Source organism: Oncorhynchus masou, chromosome 26 (assembly GCF_036934945.1).
Source record: "Oncorhynchus masou masou isolate Uvic2021 chromosome 26, UVic_Omas_1.1, whole genome shotgun sequence".
Lineage (NCBI taxonomy): Eukaryota > Metazoa > Chordata > Actinopteri > Salmoniformes > Salmonidae > Oncorhynchus > Oncorhynchus masou.
Window position 1 is genome coordinate 13,045,844 of NC_088237.1, and position 16,924 is coordinate 13,062,767.

At 44.3% G+C, this 16,924-nt stretch overlaps 1 protein-coding gene across 3 annotated transcripts in view; it reads right to left on the reverse strand.

Annotated features, from left to right (window-relative positions):
* Positions 1–15,563, reverse strand: part of LOC135514826 (zinc finger protein AEBP2-like) — a 54,559-nt gene extending 38,996 nt beyond the window's left edge. For 2 of the 3 annotated variants that reach the window (XM_064938459.1, XM_064938460.1), the window contains exons 1-7: positions 14,987–15,563; positions 12,138–12,354; positions 11,500–11,607; positions 9,637–9,823; positions 9,018–9,160; positions 3,004–3,071; positions 1,071–1,184 (exon numbers count right to left, since the gene is read on the reverse strand). In XM_064938459.1, coding sequence (XP_064794531.1) covers positions 1,071–1,184; positions 3,004–3,071; positions 9,018–9,160; positions 9,637–9,823; positions 11,500–11,607; positions 12,138–12,354; positions 14,987–15,495 — 1,346 coding nt within the window. In that variant the 5' untranslated portion in view covers positions 15,496–15,563. The remainder of the gene's footprint in view (positions 1–1,070; positions 1,185–3,003; positions 3,072–9,017; positions 9,161–9,636; positions 9,824–11,499; positions 11,608–12,137; positions 12,355–14,986) is intronic. The other variant, XM_064938461.1, reaches the window with a different exon arrangement.
* Between the last annotated feature and the right edge of the window lie 1,361 nt (positions 15,564–16,924).

Sequence of the window (16,924 nt, forward strand, 5' to 3'; positions counted from 1 at the left end):
GAGTAAAGGTATTTGGTTTTAAATTAACTTAAGCCTCAAAAGTAAAGGTATAAATCATTTGTAATTCCTCATATTAGACCAACCAGACAGCACAATTTTCTAGTTGTTTTGAGTTTACGGGTTGGTCAGGGGCACACTTTCAAATGAAGCATTTGTGTTTTGTGAGTCTGCCAGATCAGAGGTAGTACGGATGACCTGGATGTTCTCGTCAAGTGTGCAAATTTGACCTTTTTCCTTTCCTGTTATGCATAAAAAGTTTAAAAAGTACTTTTGGGTGTCATGGAAAATGTATTGAGTAAAAAGTACATTATCTTCTTTAGGAATGTAGTGAAGTAAAAGTAGACAAAAATATAAATAGTAAAGTACAGACTTCACTTTGCCTATAAAGCATTAACATCACTGAGGGGGGGGGGCTCTTCAGGGAACCATACCTTCTTCACTTTGCCTATAAGGCATTTACATCACTGAAGGGGGGGCTCTTCAGGGAACCATATCTTCTCCACTTAGCCTATAAAGCATTTACATCACTGAAGGGGGGGGGGGCTCTTCAGGGAACCATACCTTCTTCACTTTGCCTATAAAGCATTTACATCACTGAAAGGGGGGGCTCTTCAGGGAACCATACCTTCTTCACTTTGCCTATAAAGCATTTACATCACTGCTTGTAAGAATAAAAGAGAGGAAAGACTAGGTACAACAAACTCAAAGCAGCCGGCATTCACGTGCAAGACCTATGTGAGGTTCAGGATCACCTCTCTCCATGGGCATTGGGTATATTTAGCTCTGTGCTGCATGGCCATCCATTACAAGAAGCCTGTAACCATCATTAATTAGCTGGGTAAACACAGAGTAACACCGGACCTCGGGGATCACTGGGCCAGTACGGAGTCTAGGAAAACACACTGGCTGTGGTAGGAATGCTCACATTGTAGTTGTTGTGAGTCGACCATTGTATGAGTTATGTGCACGTCCACAGGCACACACACTATTTGGAGAGTAAACGATTAGCCCTAATGGTCTATGCCTCAAGATTTGGCAACCCCCCCCCCCCCTCCAGTGCATGCACACACCTGTATATGTTGGGGTCCAGCAGTACGTGTGTCTCCTGGGGCAGCTGGGAGAGGTGGACCACCTTGGTCTTCTGCTGTGGCCGGTCACTCTCATTCACCCACACATCAGGTAGTCTGGAGAGGGGGATAGAGATTGAGAGCAAGCGAGAGGGAAGGAGGAGGAGAGAAGGAGAAGAGAGAGAGGGGGAAGAGGTGACAGACAGTACAAATCTTGTAGTTAGCACCGTGGCCTCTCTGAGCTGGTGTCTGACTGGCATCTAACAGAAATGGGTTAAGAGGAGATTTCAGTGGTACAAATACATGCTTCCTAAAGTGCTTGTCTAACTAAAGAGTGTATTTAGGTGTTATCTGTGGGAAACATTGGGAGAGGATCAATGCCAGTACTGGGCTCCTCTCTACTCCTGCTACAGTCGTCACTGTGTGCGTCACCAGGAAAGCATCCCAATGAACAAGCAGAGAGAGAGAGAGAGACAGAGAGACAGAGAGAGAGGATGTGGGGGAGATGTGAATAAGCGGTGCCTGGTTCATCGTTAGCAGACTGCTTGGCTATAGATCATAGATTCAGAGAGGGGCAGATGAAAGCCCCAGGGGGAGGAAAGGAGAAGGAAGAAAGTGGATAGTGGATGAAAGGAGAAGAGAGGTATTAAAGAAATGGAGAGGCGAGAGGGGACCTTGCAGAGGGATGAACCCAAGTGGACAGAGACAAAACAAAAATGGCAGAAAAGCACCCAATAACATGCTAGGAGACAGAGAGGAAGGCCTCAGCTGTCGCCCGTTACGGTTTAAATCACAGCAAATACAATGCTCACTGTACACATAGGATCCTGCTGCAGCACCGTAGCTGAGGGCTAGAAGTGACTACAATAACATCTGGTAGACATTCTCCATGGTAGTATGGGTGACGGTTGCCTTTACAGCAACATGGTCCTTAGAGAGACATATCCAACTCTTAAACAAAACACCCTCACAGCTTCTGAAACGAGTGCCGCAATACGCCTCTTGCTCCTCCTCCTCCCTTCTTCATCCAAACCCCAAAACAACAAAAATTTCAAAAGAGAGAGGTTTATTTTGGACATGTACCATGAAAGCGAGCGTCGTTTTGGCTTATAGCCCGTTTCCTGACCCAGAAAGTTGCTTCTATCGGAGATGAGCTCTCTGCGAGAGGGGTTTTAGACAGAGCAGAGCTGAGCTGACAGCCTGTTCCTCCAGCTGAGAAACTAATGGCTAGATAGGAGGGCTGCACAGGGCTTTGTCTCAGTCTGAAGTGACTTCCTCTCCTTCTCTCCTCTGGCTGAGAGACTAATGGCTAGAGAGGAGGAGTAGGGCTACACAGGGCTGCAGCTCAATAGTCTGAAGAGGCTTTCTCTCCTCGTCTCCTCCCCTTCAATCATTTCCCTGATAATATAGTACGCCAACTACATAGCTAACTTAGAATATTCCAGTCTGAAATGCACACAGCTGGTTATGATAGCTGTTATGATTGTCAAGGGAGCTCTTGGCCATTCATTCTCTCCTAAACTGGGCCACTGATCAAAATTAACCTATGGGAATACACCCAAGGAAAAGAGAAAGAGTTAGGGAGGGATGAAAGGATGGACAGAGATCACAGGGTAGCTCCCACGACACGAGTGAACCCATCCAGATCACTGACCCTTCTGGATGGAGACGCTAACCTGGGTATCCTCCTGTGTGTGTGTGTGGTGCGGTGGTAGGGTCACAGGTGATTGCCAGCCTCCTGCCCACAGCCACAGGACAAATTGACTAACCACCACTAAACGCCTGCTGACATTTACAGAGCAGGGGAGGAGAAGGATAGGAAGAGAGGAGGGGGAGGATAGGCCTCAGCTTGCCAGTAGCACAGGAGAGAGATGAAGAGCAGGATGTGTGGCGAGGAGCGGTAGAGGGGAGGGTGGAGAAAAAGAGGGCAACTCACATGTCCTCGGGAGTCCAGTGGAGGAGGACTTTAACCTTCCCAGAATCTTCCTTCCTCCTCGCTATTACCTAGAGTTAGAAGAAGAAGAAGAGAGGTAAGACACCACCCAATAACAGAGACATTGGAAAAACAACACATTGTTGTTGAGGTCATACTGGAGAGATATTTGGAGAGACACACCCACCCACACACCATCCCTAACCAAAGGCCTGATGCTGATGGCAAGTCAGTAAAAGGATTCAGACACCTGGCTCCAGTCTAATTAAGCCAGACTCAATCTGTCCTCCCTCCCACTCCGCAGACTAACACTGTTACTTCACTGGCCTGAAGACGCCAGTCCAGCCACTAAACATATACACACACCCTGTGTGTGGTAGGAACAATACAGCTCCCTGACTGACGTTAGTGCATTCCACAGTGAGTGAGTGAGTGTGACCCTGGACCAAGGTGAAGACTAGGAATGCTCTTTATCTTTAGAAACACACAGATGGATGTGTGCGTACACACACACACAACGTAAGTCACAGCGTGAAAAGACATTACACTAGACTCTCTCCCATGGTTTCATTTGCTTTTTGCTTTGGCTTAGAGAAGGCCTGCTGGGTTTGCCTGGCTACCCAAAGTACTTGCTTCAGCCAAATGCTACGCCACGCCCACGGACGTTAATTTCTTCTCCGCAATGAGTCTGGATCCGAGTACCTCCCCGACGACGTCTAGAACACAAACACATTCTAACCATTCTGATTGGTCCCAGAAACTGATGGGTGGGGCCAGAGCCAGAACACACGTGGATAAAGCTGATAAAGATGTATAGACCCAATCGTTGATGACTTTGTTTTGTACAACACCCATCATTTTGCCATCACCCACAATGATGGCAGTCTCAGACTTGAGTACGAAGTGAACAGAGCAGCGGAATAATTCAGTCGGAGTCGTCAGGCAACTGCTGGGTTCCTACGCTGTCTGTCTCTCTTGATTTCTCTGTGAAAATACTGGTAGAAGTTCTCCAACTGCATGTGTAGGAGTGAGGGAGGACAGAGGCTGGAAGGAGGTGAAGAGGTCTGTTTTCTAAGCGGCTCCAACAACAGGCCTGGCTGGGTCTGGACTCTGGCATGTACGTCAGAGCAGTGTGTTTCGTGGGAGGGTTGCTGGCAGTTCCCTTTATTAGCAGTTTAATTTAAAAAAGGGGGCACAGGAGTCAGTGTTATTCCCTGGCTGGGCCCTTCATTTTCAGCAGGCCTCAACACTGCACACACGAACTCATGTGAGTTTAAACCGTCAATTTTGGAAAACAAGTTGTGTGATTGTGATGCTTAAAATTTTTTTTATTAATTTTTTAAATCAGCATTTAATCTCAGCAGGCTTTTCACTTGAAATAAATGAAGTTTTAATTGACCCTGGTCAGCCAGTCGACTGCCTGCCCCTCTCCCAGCCTCTAGCTGGCTCAATGGAAGTTGTCAATGTTTTGTGAATCTTTGTTTTCATTTCAACAACTTTCTACTTGTGATGTGCTAGATGCCTTGAGCAAGATTGCTTCATCCAAAAGATCCATTCTTACTGCAGCTTTAAGCTCCTCTGATTGCAAAATCCTTAACACATGTTTACCAGAAGTACTTTTGGTGCCATCTCCAGGGTATGGAAAGTGGCCCACATACTCCCCCTTCAAAAGGTGGTGTCGGGTCACCTAAGTAATTAGAGCCCTATGTCCAAACTCATGCCGAGCAAAAATTATAGAACCCTTGGTAAACACTCAGATCCTTTTTAACCCCAAAATGTATTGTAATTATACAATTGGTGAGTCTGACGGTGTCTGTTCCACAAGTTACCACTGGCTAAAGCTATGATGTTGAAATGCTAATTTTCTCTGTTCTGTTCCACAAGTTACCACTGGCTAAAGCTATGATGTTGAAATGCTAATTTTCTCTGTTCTGTTCCACAAGTTACCACTGGCTAAAGCTATGATGTTGAAATGCTAATTTTCTCTGTTCTGTTTCACAAGTTACCACTGCTAAAGCTAAAGCTATGATGTTGAAATGCTAATTTTCTCTGTTCTGTTCCACAAGTTACCACTGGCTAAAGCTATGATGTTGAAATGCTAATTTTCTCTGTTCTGTTTCACAAGTTACCACTGGCTAAAGCTATGATGTTGAAATGCTAATTTTCTCTGTTCTGTTTCACAAGTTACCACTGGCTAAAGCTATGATGTTGAAATGCTAATTTTCTCTGTTCTGTTTCACAAGTTACCACTGGCTAAAGCTATGATGTTGAAATGCTAATTTTCTCTGTTCTGTTTCACAAGTTACCACTGGCTAAAGCTATGATGTTGAAATGCTAATTTTCTCTGTTCTGTTTCACTGTCCAATCAGCCCAGTCGGAAGTTTAAATTATTTTTTATTTTTTTAAAGCAGAGTTATACAATAATAATAATAATTCACAAAAGTAGCGCACTGGGCCTTCACCAGTATTCGTGTCAGGACAATATCTTGTGGAAGGATGAAATAGTATGAATAAATTAATCAAAATAACGCTCATGAAAATATGTCAATCATTTGAATATGTTGGTAACCCGTTGTATAACAGTTATAATGCCCTCGAAGCCGGTGTTTGGAGGATATGTTTGCAGGCCCTCGACCAGGTCTCGGTCCTAACACCCGTGCCAATATATCCTCCAAACACCGGCTTCACTTAAAATGGAGACCAGTCAGGTTTCAGACCAGGTGATAGAAGCATCTCTGCTACTTCTTTGGTTTTAAATGATGTTCTTAAATTGCTTGGATAACAAGTAACACTGCCCGGCCCTTTTTGTTGACCCGTCTAAAGCCTTCGACAGTGTTTCACCCATTACTTATTTAGAGGTTTCATCAATTGGCCTGGATCAGGCTGCGTTTAGCTGGTTTGGAAATTATTTAAAGACGCACCATGCAGAAACCACTCTGCCATTTCCCGGTTGCTAAAATTTGAAGTTCGCTTTAATAGCAGAATAATTAAAAAGGGTCATGGGAGTAAAGTGTAGAGAATCATTGTACCATCTAAACCACTGAAATATATTTTCCAGAAACATTGTATTTTCAGTTGTTTGAAGCAATTGTACAAAACCTAAAGAAAGACGCAAAATTGGAAGAGAGGAAGGGGAGGAAAATTTAAACTTAAGAATGGAAAGCATAGAAATAAAGCACATATACCTCTTCTTCCCAATATATACTTGCTTTCAATGAGAATGACAGCTCTATAACTCACATTTCTATGTGAATTTGGTTGGGTCACCCAAAAAGTTACAGATTGGCTGCTTTAACAAAAGGACAGAACACAGTGTGTATTTACTGATGGTGTTAAATCGGGTTCTCTTGACATAAAGGGTGTCCTACAGGGATCAATTCGTGTTCCGGAAAAAAAAATGAAAACATTCACCTGTATGCAGGTGACACGGTGGTGTATGCTATTGACCCCGCATCTGACCAAGCCCTGTCAGTCTCAATCTTTCGCTATTGCCCTCCAAGAAGGCCTTTGCTGAACTGACATTGGTACTTAGTGCAGGTAAAACCAAGAACACGTTATTTTCCAAATCACATAAGATGATGATTTATGCATAAGTATTCCATAGGGGTGTAATGGTACACGTATTCGTACCGAAACGTTCGGTTCAGGGACCTTGATTCGGTCGCACTGAACCCGAATGAATACATAAAAACAAATATTACAAAATAAAATACTACGTCTTTTCAGGCAATGCATACGCTGCATAGTAGTAGGCCCATGCCGTAAATCTGAACTAAAACAAACATGTAAGGCTATTCCGTTAAAACTAGCGCCTACGCGGACACCGGGATCAAAATGACCTTAACTGGTGCATTTGACATTTTGTGAGGCGTAGCCAAGGACTAGTTCTGTACGGGGAGGTCGATAAACCCGAATTGGGAGCATCAACAACAATCCTTTAAATCTCCAGTTTGTGGACATTCAGGCTTCCCCAGCAGACTACAACTGATATGGGCAGAAAGTTGTGGATAAAACGTTAACAGTATGTGGCCACGCTCAACAAGAATATCCTATGCAGCTGCCAACACCTCAAATGTGTTGACACATTTACTCTGACATCACCTGAGTACACCGGTGCAAGACGGAAACGCAAAGAAACACCACATCGTCTCACCTCGGCATTCAAGCATTCCTTGGCAGCTGACTCAGACTGGGCCAAAACATTACAAGAGCGATAGGTAGGCTGCGTTTCATTATTTGCTTTATAACCACAGACATACCCAATTACAGTGATTGAGAATAGGGGGGGGTTTCAGCGCCTTACAAACTTCCTCTTGCACCTATTTAAGCAAACAGGTTGTACCCGCTCTATATGAGCAAGCCAAAGATGAGGTTTAGAATGAATTGGCCAACGCATCCCTGTGTTGTGCTTACGTAACAGTGGCCGACATCACATTACCCTGGAATAGGAGATGTGCCGTGCTACAGACATGCCACTTTATGAGCATCCCAACTGCGCATCTGGCACTGAAGGAGACAGTGTCATGGTGTGTTTGTAACCAAGTGGGAATTTACCACATATGATTGGGGAAAACCCACTTGAATGGCCCTCCAACTGGTACTTACTTGTGGGAAACTTGTCAATGATCTGAAGCACACACTTCTCCCACATGATTACCTCGGGTGTCGCCTACTAAGGAAATAGCCTCGAGCAGCATTTGGCAGTTAAATGCAGCAAAACATTAATAAAAAAAATATCTATTGTGGGTAAAAAAAAACAACATGTTTACAAGCATGATGGCTGTACTTTTAGTTTATGGTTGACGCAGCTTGTTGGCAATTAGCTACTGGCATTTCTCAACGAGTTCAAATCACATGAACGCATCCAACTGGTATTTATGACTTCACAACTCTGTAAATTCCCACCTCCCAGAAGGTGACAAATGCAGCATCAGAGTGGAAACATGAGAGGACCAACATGACAATCCTGTCACAACAGAATGACAGGAATATTGTGAAGGGGATTTCACCGAAACTGAACCGTGACCCGCAAAAACATATCAAACCGTGGGTTTGATGAACAGTTACACCCCTAGTACTTTGGATTGTGCCCTCGTTGATCGTGTCCCCTCTTATAAACATCTGGGCATCTGGATGAACGAAAAGCATGTTGATGAATAAGTTACGAAATTAATCAGTCAAATAGGCTTCCAATATGGGGACAAACGCTGTATTTGTTTAAATAGCAGAAAACAAAATCATCCAGCCAACATTCATTCCGGGTTATTGATTATGGGGATTTGTCTATATGAATGCATCTGCCACTGTACTGAAGCCGTTGGGCAGTTTATCACAGTGCATTATTACGGGCGATAGGTTCCGTACATATCATTGCATTTTGTATCAGAAAGTAGGCTGGCCCAACGCGAAGTCTCGTAGATCGAGGCACTGTGCTCTTTATTTTGTCTATAAACTGCCATCATACCTTACCTTATTGTTAAACTTCAGACGTAGAAGTTACCAGGCCTGGACTCAGGGATGGCTAACCCTGGAGAGCCCTTCAATCTCCACCGAATTAGGTAAATCTGATTTGAGTTTTTCTCCAAAAGTCCTTAAAGTTAGAGTTGGTGCCTCCAGAGCATTTCAGGCAGATGTTAGAGGGCTTTTTACTGAAGAATGTGTTTGTTTCATACGGTTCTGATTACTTTTCACATATTGTGTAATTGATGCGTGTAAGAAAGACATGTAATAATAGTGCAATGGTAGTGTATTGATGTGTTCATGCAGGCCTCATCTGCATAAAGAGAACGTGGTCTCAGCATGACTCCCAGCTTAAATAAAAGTAAAAAGTAAAAAAATAATGTACTAATAAACTCCTCTGTACAGCTGACACCATTATTCTGTAGGTCTGTTGCGCCCTCTGCTGTCTGAACAGTGAAGTACAGTGTGTGTGCAGGACCCTGCATGGTCTGCTGCCGCTGGATCCCTGACCATGCTGTGGTAGATGACAGTGATGGTGAGTGTGTGCTACTACGAACCGTGCTGTGAAACACCACACTGTGTCCGTTGCCCAGGCTCTCTATATGTGTCGCCAGGTTGAGGCAGATGGCCCGGTGTCGGATAGCATCCATGGTCTGGGCATCAAAGAAGTCGTGAGGTCGTGCTGGAGGGACAGAACACACTGGGGTGAGAGAGGGGGAGCGTTAAACTGAGGTTCATAGGTTGGGAGGTCAGAGGGGATTAGCCAATCAGATGGATCTGACCCTCGTAGATATTCATCATCAAAACGTTTCCCACCACCCGATTGGTTAAGACACTTGGTTTGAATGCCAGGCAACCTGATCAGTGAGTACATGATTGGTTTATTGATTGATTGTATGATTGAGTGTGTGCCCGTGCATATCTGTGTGTGTATACACATGCTTGCTTTTGTGGTTGCTTGTATTGCCATCCTTATGGGTACCAGAAATGCCCAAAAGTCCCAGAGGACAAAGACTATTTTAGGCTTAGGTTTACAGTTAAAATTAGGGCAACAATGAGGGAAAATAGGATTTTTAATGGAAATCAATTTTAGGTCCCGACAAGGAAAATAAGACATATGCTGTGTGTGTATTGCGTGTGTTTATATGTGCGTGTGTGTGTTTCTCGGATACGTACGTAAAGACCGCCTGCGTTTGTTCTTGAGTTTCCGCCTCTTGTTAAGCCCCGCCTTTGAAGGTGAATCCTCCTTCATCTTGCCCTGATTGGCCAGCTTGTTGGAGTTCTGGGAGCTGAAGTGGGTGGGTACGTGGCGCGCTAGCCCCCCCTGGGAGGCAAACGTGGCATTGCAGCCCCCCACCACACACTGACAAAGATGGAGACGACACCGGTGAGAAGACCGACTAGTAGATTTAACGGTAGATCGCTTATACAACAGCACTTACATAGAGAATAACAGTATTGGTCATTCTATTTGAAATCTATCTGATTTCTATTTCAATAATAGCTCAATGGGTTTAATACAGGGGAAACTGTAGGTCTGTTTATAGAAGGCACAGTTCAATGGAACCATTCAATATAATATCATGCATTAGCTTCACACAGGGGAGTGTGTGACAAGTGTATTGTGTTGGAGATCATTAGAATCATTCTAAGACTACCTCATATCTGTACCCCACCCATACAATTATATGTAAGGTCCCTCAGTTGAGCAGTGAATTTCAAACAGATTAAACCACAAAGACCAGGGAGGTTTTCCAATGCCTCGCAAAGAACGGCACTTATTGGTAGATGGGTAAAAATAAATAATTTAAAAGCAGACATCGCATATCCCTTTGAGCATTGTGAAGTTATTAACACACAGTTACTACAAAGATACAGGCGTCCTTCCTAACTCAGTTGCCAGAGAGGAAGGAAACCGTTCAGGGATTTCACCATGAGGCCAATGGTGACTAAAACAGGTACAGTGTTTAATGGCCGTGATAGGAGAAAACTGAGGATTGATCAACAAAACTGTAGTTGCTCCACAATACTAACCTAATTGACAGACTGAAATGAAGGAAGCCCGAACAGAATATTCCAAAACATGCATCCTGTTTGCAATAAGGCACTAAAGTAAAACTGCAAAGAATGTGGCAAAGAAATTAACTTTATGTCTTGAATACAAAGCTTTATGTTTAGGGCAAATCCAACAACACATTACCGAGTACCACTTCACATTTTCAAGCATGGTGGTGGCTGCATCATGTTCAAATCAAAATCAATTATGGGTATGCTTGTCATTAACTAGGACTTTTCTGTAGGATAAAAACAAACAGAACAGAGCTAAGCACAGGTCAAATCCTAGAGAAAAACCTGGTTCAGTCTGCTTTCCAGCAGACACTGGAGACAAACTCACCTTTTCACCAGGACAGTAACCTAAAACACAAGGTCAAATATACACAGGAGTTGCTTACCAAGACGACATTGAATAATGTTCCGGAGTGGCCTGGTTACAGTTTTGACATAAATTGGCTTGAAAATCTAATACGAGATTTGAAAATGGCTGTCTAGCAATGAGCAACAACCAACTTGACAGAGCTTGAAGAATATAAAAATAAATGTGCAAATATTGTACAATCCAGGTGTGCAAAGCTCTTAGAGACATACCCAGAAAGACTCACAGCTGTAATCGCTGCCAACGGTGATTCTAACATGTATTAACTCAGGGGTGTGAATACTTCTGTAAACGAGATATTTCTGTATTTCATTTTCAATAAATTAGACAAAAAAAAAACACAAAAAAAACGTGTTTTCACTTTGTCATTATGAGGTAGTGTGTAGATGGGCGAGGGAAAAACAATTGAATCCAATTTGAATTCAGGCTGTAACACAACAAAATGTGGAATAAGCCAAGGGGTATCAATACGATGAAGGCCCTGTATATGACATGAGGATGTGGTTTGCAGAGTCAGTGCTTTGATGGTGTGTGTGTGAGACAGTGAAGGGAGAGCGAGCGAGCGACCGAACAGAAAAATGGAAGAAAGGAAGGCGTTTTCTCACCTTGAATGGTTTGTCTCCGCTGTGTGAGACCATGTGTCTCTGGAGCCAGCTCTGACTGGTCGACGGGGTGTTGTACACCTTGCAGCCTTTCCACAGGCACACAAAAACCTGGCGAGAGGAAAGCAACACTGTTAAACACACGTCTCTTCACAGGTCACGAACAACCTAGCTCTTACGAGTTACCCAAGATGCAATGTAAGAAACTAAATGTCCTACTATCCTAGAGAATTGTAGTAGTTGGCAGATGGACATTTCATATTTAAATTCAATGACGGACCATTTTTAACTGAAGCACCTAGAAACTCAAGCCCCCATAAACTGACCCCTGCCCCCTCTCTGAACCTACAGTTCCAAGAGAGATAAAACATCAAGCGGTCTTTGTGGAGTAGTACTTCTCATCTGGAGTTAGTTTAACACAGGATGTTTGGATTATCTTCAAGATGGAAAAGAGGGGGATTGATATTTTGAAGACAGGGTTGTGGTGGTGGAGAAGAGGGGGGGGGGGCGAGGAGAAGACGAGTTGGAGGCGTAAAACTCGAAGGTGAAGGAGGAAGGGGATAGAAGATGGTGAGCAGGCAGGCAGGACAGAGAAGATGATATAGGAAGTGAAGGATAGAAGAAAAAGAAAAAAAACATACCCCTCCCCGTTGTCCGTCCACGTGCACGCCCCTGATGTGCTCAGCCAGGTCTGGGCTGGTGGTAAAGAGGAGCTGGCACTGGTCCCAGCAGCAGGTGTATGCCACGCCCTTACCCACCGACGGGGTGGCGGTGCCTGGGCCGTGCCCGTTCATCATGGCAGGTGTGGAGCGCCCGCTGGACGCTGTGCTCTCCATGTCCATCAGAGTACTGCTGATACTGAGAGAGAGGGAGGGAGATGGGGTCAGCACAGAGATCTGTTGTACTACATAACAAATCAAATGTTATCAGTCACATCTTACCTTGAAATGCTTACTTACAAGCCCTTAACCAACAATACAGTTAAGAAAAAGAGTTAAGAATATTTACTAAATAAACTAGAGTAAAAAAACAAGAGTAACAAAATAACAATAACGAGGCTACATACAGGGGCTACCGGTACCGAGTCAATGTGCAGGAGTACAAGTTAGTCGAGGCAATTGAGGTAATATGTGCACGTAGGTAGGGGTAAAGTGACTATGCATAGATAAACCGTGAGTAGCAGCAGCGTAAAAAAGGGGGAGGGGTCAATACAGCCATTTAATTAGCTGTTCAGCAGCCTTATGGCTTGGGAGGTTGGATGCTGTTAAGCAGCATTTTGGACCTAGACTTCACGGTCTGGTACCTCTTGTTGTGTCGTAGCAGAGAGAACAGTCTGACTAGGGTGGCTGAAGTCTTTGGAAATTTTTAGGACCTTGCTCTGACACCGCCTGGTATAGAGGTCCAGGGTGGCGGGAACCTTAGTCCCAGTGATGTACTGGGCCGTTCGCACTACCCTCAGTCGCGCCTTGCGGTCGGTTCTAGTCATGGGTTTGGACAGCCTCGGTCACTAAATATTGGTGAATTAGTGCCTTTATAGCATGTGCCGACACTGCTCTTCAACAGACGGTGCCACTTCTCTGGGGACATATGAGGTTTAGTATGGCTGGATCTACAAGGAGGATGTGAGGGTGTCATGGCGGATTTTAATCTCAGGCCACTATAGACAGAAGTATATCCCTTCGGCCTCACGTACAAAGCCTCTCAGAGTGCACTAGTGACTCAGTAATGCCACCATGTTGGACTGAATGAAGAGAAAGTGACACACACACACACACCTCATAAGGCTGCCTGCCTCCAGCTGCTCCCCTGCTCTGTTCCTGAGGTCCTCAGTGCCAGCAGGGGAACAAAAGTTACATTGAGACCATGCAGCTGCCCAAACAGCAGAGCTCTCTCCTCCATTCACTCCCTCTTTTCTTACTACAGGCCTTTCTGTCCCGGCGAGACAAAGCAACACACCAGGACGGGGAGAGGGGGGGTGGGATCCCCTCTCCTTCAGATACAACAGGAGCTGAAATGTAGTAACACAGGGTCTTAGGCCTTTAACTGGGTCTCTTTTGTTAGCTACCCGCTACAGGTCGTCTTATGGCTACAGACTGAGACAATCTACTGGGATCCAGAAAGGGAATCATCCCACTATTTTAGCAGCAAAAGGAGAAGGGTGGATATGTGTGAAATGGTTGAGTTCTCTGCTTCCGTCTGAATAAGAAAAGTATGTGTATATACTTATTTTCTGTTGGCTAGTCTAGTGATATTCAGACATCGTGTACAGGGGCAAATCTATATGTATTAGTATATGGCCGATAGGACCCTATATCTACACTGGACTTTTGCATACAGGCTTTTGCATGTGTCTGTGTGTTGTTGACTTCTATTGTTACATGCACATAAAGAGTCACACAGGCGTAACCAGAATTCGGCAGTGTTCGGTGAATCAGATCGGCGAAACTCACTGCTTCGGCAGGGCCGCAGCAACCCCGAGTAAATTATCCTAAGTTGCACTGTAAGAGAGTTGAGCAGCAAGTTGCATACATCATTACTCATTTCTAACACCTTTGATCTGATTCACTCTCTGGTTTCTGCACTAGTTTATGATCCAGTGGAAGTTCCATCTGGGCCAGTTCACATAATGGCATGGAGAATTCTGGGTACACATCTAAATATCTCAGAAAGACTTGTGTGTGTGATTCCCTCATGTGCATGTGGGTGAGAATCTGTGTGTGTGTGTGTATAGGACTACAGTGATCCAGCCAGAAGGCCAAACCAACTAGAAGGCGATGAGGAGTTGTGTTGACCACACTGACACGTCTGTAAGTGTGTGTGTAGATATGTTAGCGTGTGTGTGTAGATATGTTAGCGTGTGATTATAATTTTCTTTGTCTCAGTGCCCCACTTGTGAAATTACTCATGGGACTTTCACCAAACGGATTTCAAGGATACATGCCAACTTGGACGATCTTACTCACTGAATTGGTTCATAAGATAAAATCAAGTCTGAAATGTTCATATTGCTGGTGTCTCTCTTTTTAAAACGTGGTGTTATAGTAGCTACGTTATTACACAATGAGCATCGTGGTGGCCAAGTGGCAATGCAGGCCATACATGGACATTATGTCCAGATGCGGGTGTACGTGCAGCGTGGAACCATTCCGTTGAAACCTAAAGGCAAACCTAGGCCTATTCAACTATCGGTTAAAACTATGCATGTACCCAAATGTTGTCAACTGTCCATAACGCATCGTTGCGCATTGGGTGGTGATGCATTGTAGCAAAACAAACCCGATTGTTACGCTAAACTGTTGTTTGGTAAAAGACAAAGTACGGAGATCACACAACACTATAATTGCAAGGATAGTGAATGCAACTAGTGACAATGTAGTTTGATCACAAACGTCAACACCTTATCGAGATTGAATCATTGTTGGTGTGGGCTGGTAACATTGTTGCGCTGCTTTGTATTCAACATTTGGTCGTGTATTAGTAATGCACAGACCTGTCTTCCGAATCCATTCGACTGAGAGGTTCTCCATCCGAGGAGGATATCTCCACACTGGCCCGTCTTTTGATACCGTGGTCGGTTTTCTCCGTGGATTCCTCGCTTTTGGTCTTGTCGGAGCTAGGAGGCGAGGACACGCTCTCCTCTCTTTGTTCTTGATTCAGCTCCACGGTGCTCTCCCCGGTTTCGGTGCTACTCGGAGGGATTCCCTCCACGGGACTTTTAACCGGTTCAGACAGTTCACAGGCCGGTTCGTCTTCTTTGTTGCCATTTTCCGTGGGTAAAACCGATTCTTTCGCGACTTCTGGTGCGACTGAAGGCTTCTCCTCTTTGCTGTCTCCGTTGCTCACGTCCATTTCTGTTTCGTCCTCGTTGTCACCCGGTTCCTGTTTCGAGTCTGCAGGGCCCTGCTTATTATTCCTGTTCTCTCCCTTGGCCAATGTTCCATTTTGCTCGTTTGCCGGTGTGGAGTCTTGTTCGGTACCGTTGGTTGTAACTGCAGCCATGTTCACAGCTCTTAGTAAGCTATTTTGTGTTGTAGGCTACTACCCCCCCCCCCCTAAAAAAAGTTGGTTCTTTCTCCCAATCGCATGCGCTGCTTCACCATGAGCGTTCAACCGGGACGCGAGGGGAGGAGGCATAACCATGACGTAGTCCCCCGCATTGTGGACCGTTCCACGTGTTCCAGAGAACTATTGTTATATTTGTTTTATATTTACAAAAAAATTGTTCAAAAAAAAAAACATTGACATAATTTAAAGTGAAATGTTAGGGCCAATCACCCATGAATACATTTCAGTCATAAATGTAGACAATTCTTACCACCATACCGGTGTTCCACTCTTAGCGGGCCTAGCATATGTGTAATTATGGTTTTCTATAAAGCCTAGATTCAGGACCTCGTGCTTTTCAGCTAAAATTATTATGTAGAATTCTTACCACCAACAAAATGTTGTATATTTGGGGCATAAAACCATCAAAGCTCTGCAGATTTTGTTGTGAGGATACAGAATCAATAGACCATTTATGTTGGTATTGTCCTCAGGTAGCCTGTTTCTGGTCTCAGGTTCAGGAATGGCTGGAAATGCATAGCATCGATCTTAAATTGACCCTATAAATAGTACTGTTAGGAGATCTGGAGAGACCGGTCAGTTAATTACTAATATACTAATACTCTTAGTAAAAATATTTATCTTCCACACGTAATTTGTAGATTCTATAGATTAGATTGAAATTGTACAGCATAGTTGAAAGATATATGTTGCGTAGAACTTAGAGGGTGGCTAGCAGAGATAGATGGATGGGCTGAGGGAAGCTGAGGGTTGGGATGCGGAATTGGAGACACGTGGGAATGGAGTTGCTGTGCGGGAGATAGAATGATGATCAAAGACAGTCAAAAATGTCAAAATAAAACAATAAAAAGGTACGTTTGAATGACACTGAAAGGTACGTTTGAATGACACTGAGGGTCAGTGTTCTTAAAGCTAATGCCGGTGTTGTACCGAACCCCCCCCCCCCCCCCCCCCACATTCTAATTTCCTTATTCTTGTGACTAGAGTCAAATACTTTCTGTGGCACACATCATAGTCAAATAACTTCTATAGAACAAACTTCACGTCAGAATAGGAAACCGAAATGATTAATTAATGTATGTGTGTTACATTAAACATAGAGGAGGGAGTGGAACGTTGGCAAGCAATAGACATTTCAGAACAACTGTGGATGAATTATTATCCTCACACTTTCAAAAATACTAGTCGAATAAGACATGGGAGAGATGACGAACTTTGGCAAAGAGATGTATTTATCGACTAATACAAATCAGTAGCGGATTTATGTACGAGCGACATGGGCAACCGGGCGGGACGCTGACGGGGGGGGGGTCACCCAGGGCGCCATACTAGCAAGAACCGCCACATACACTTGAAACATATA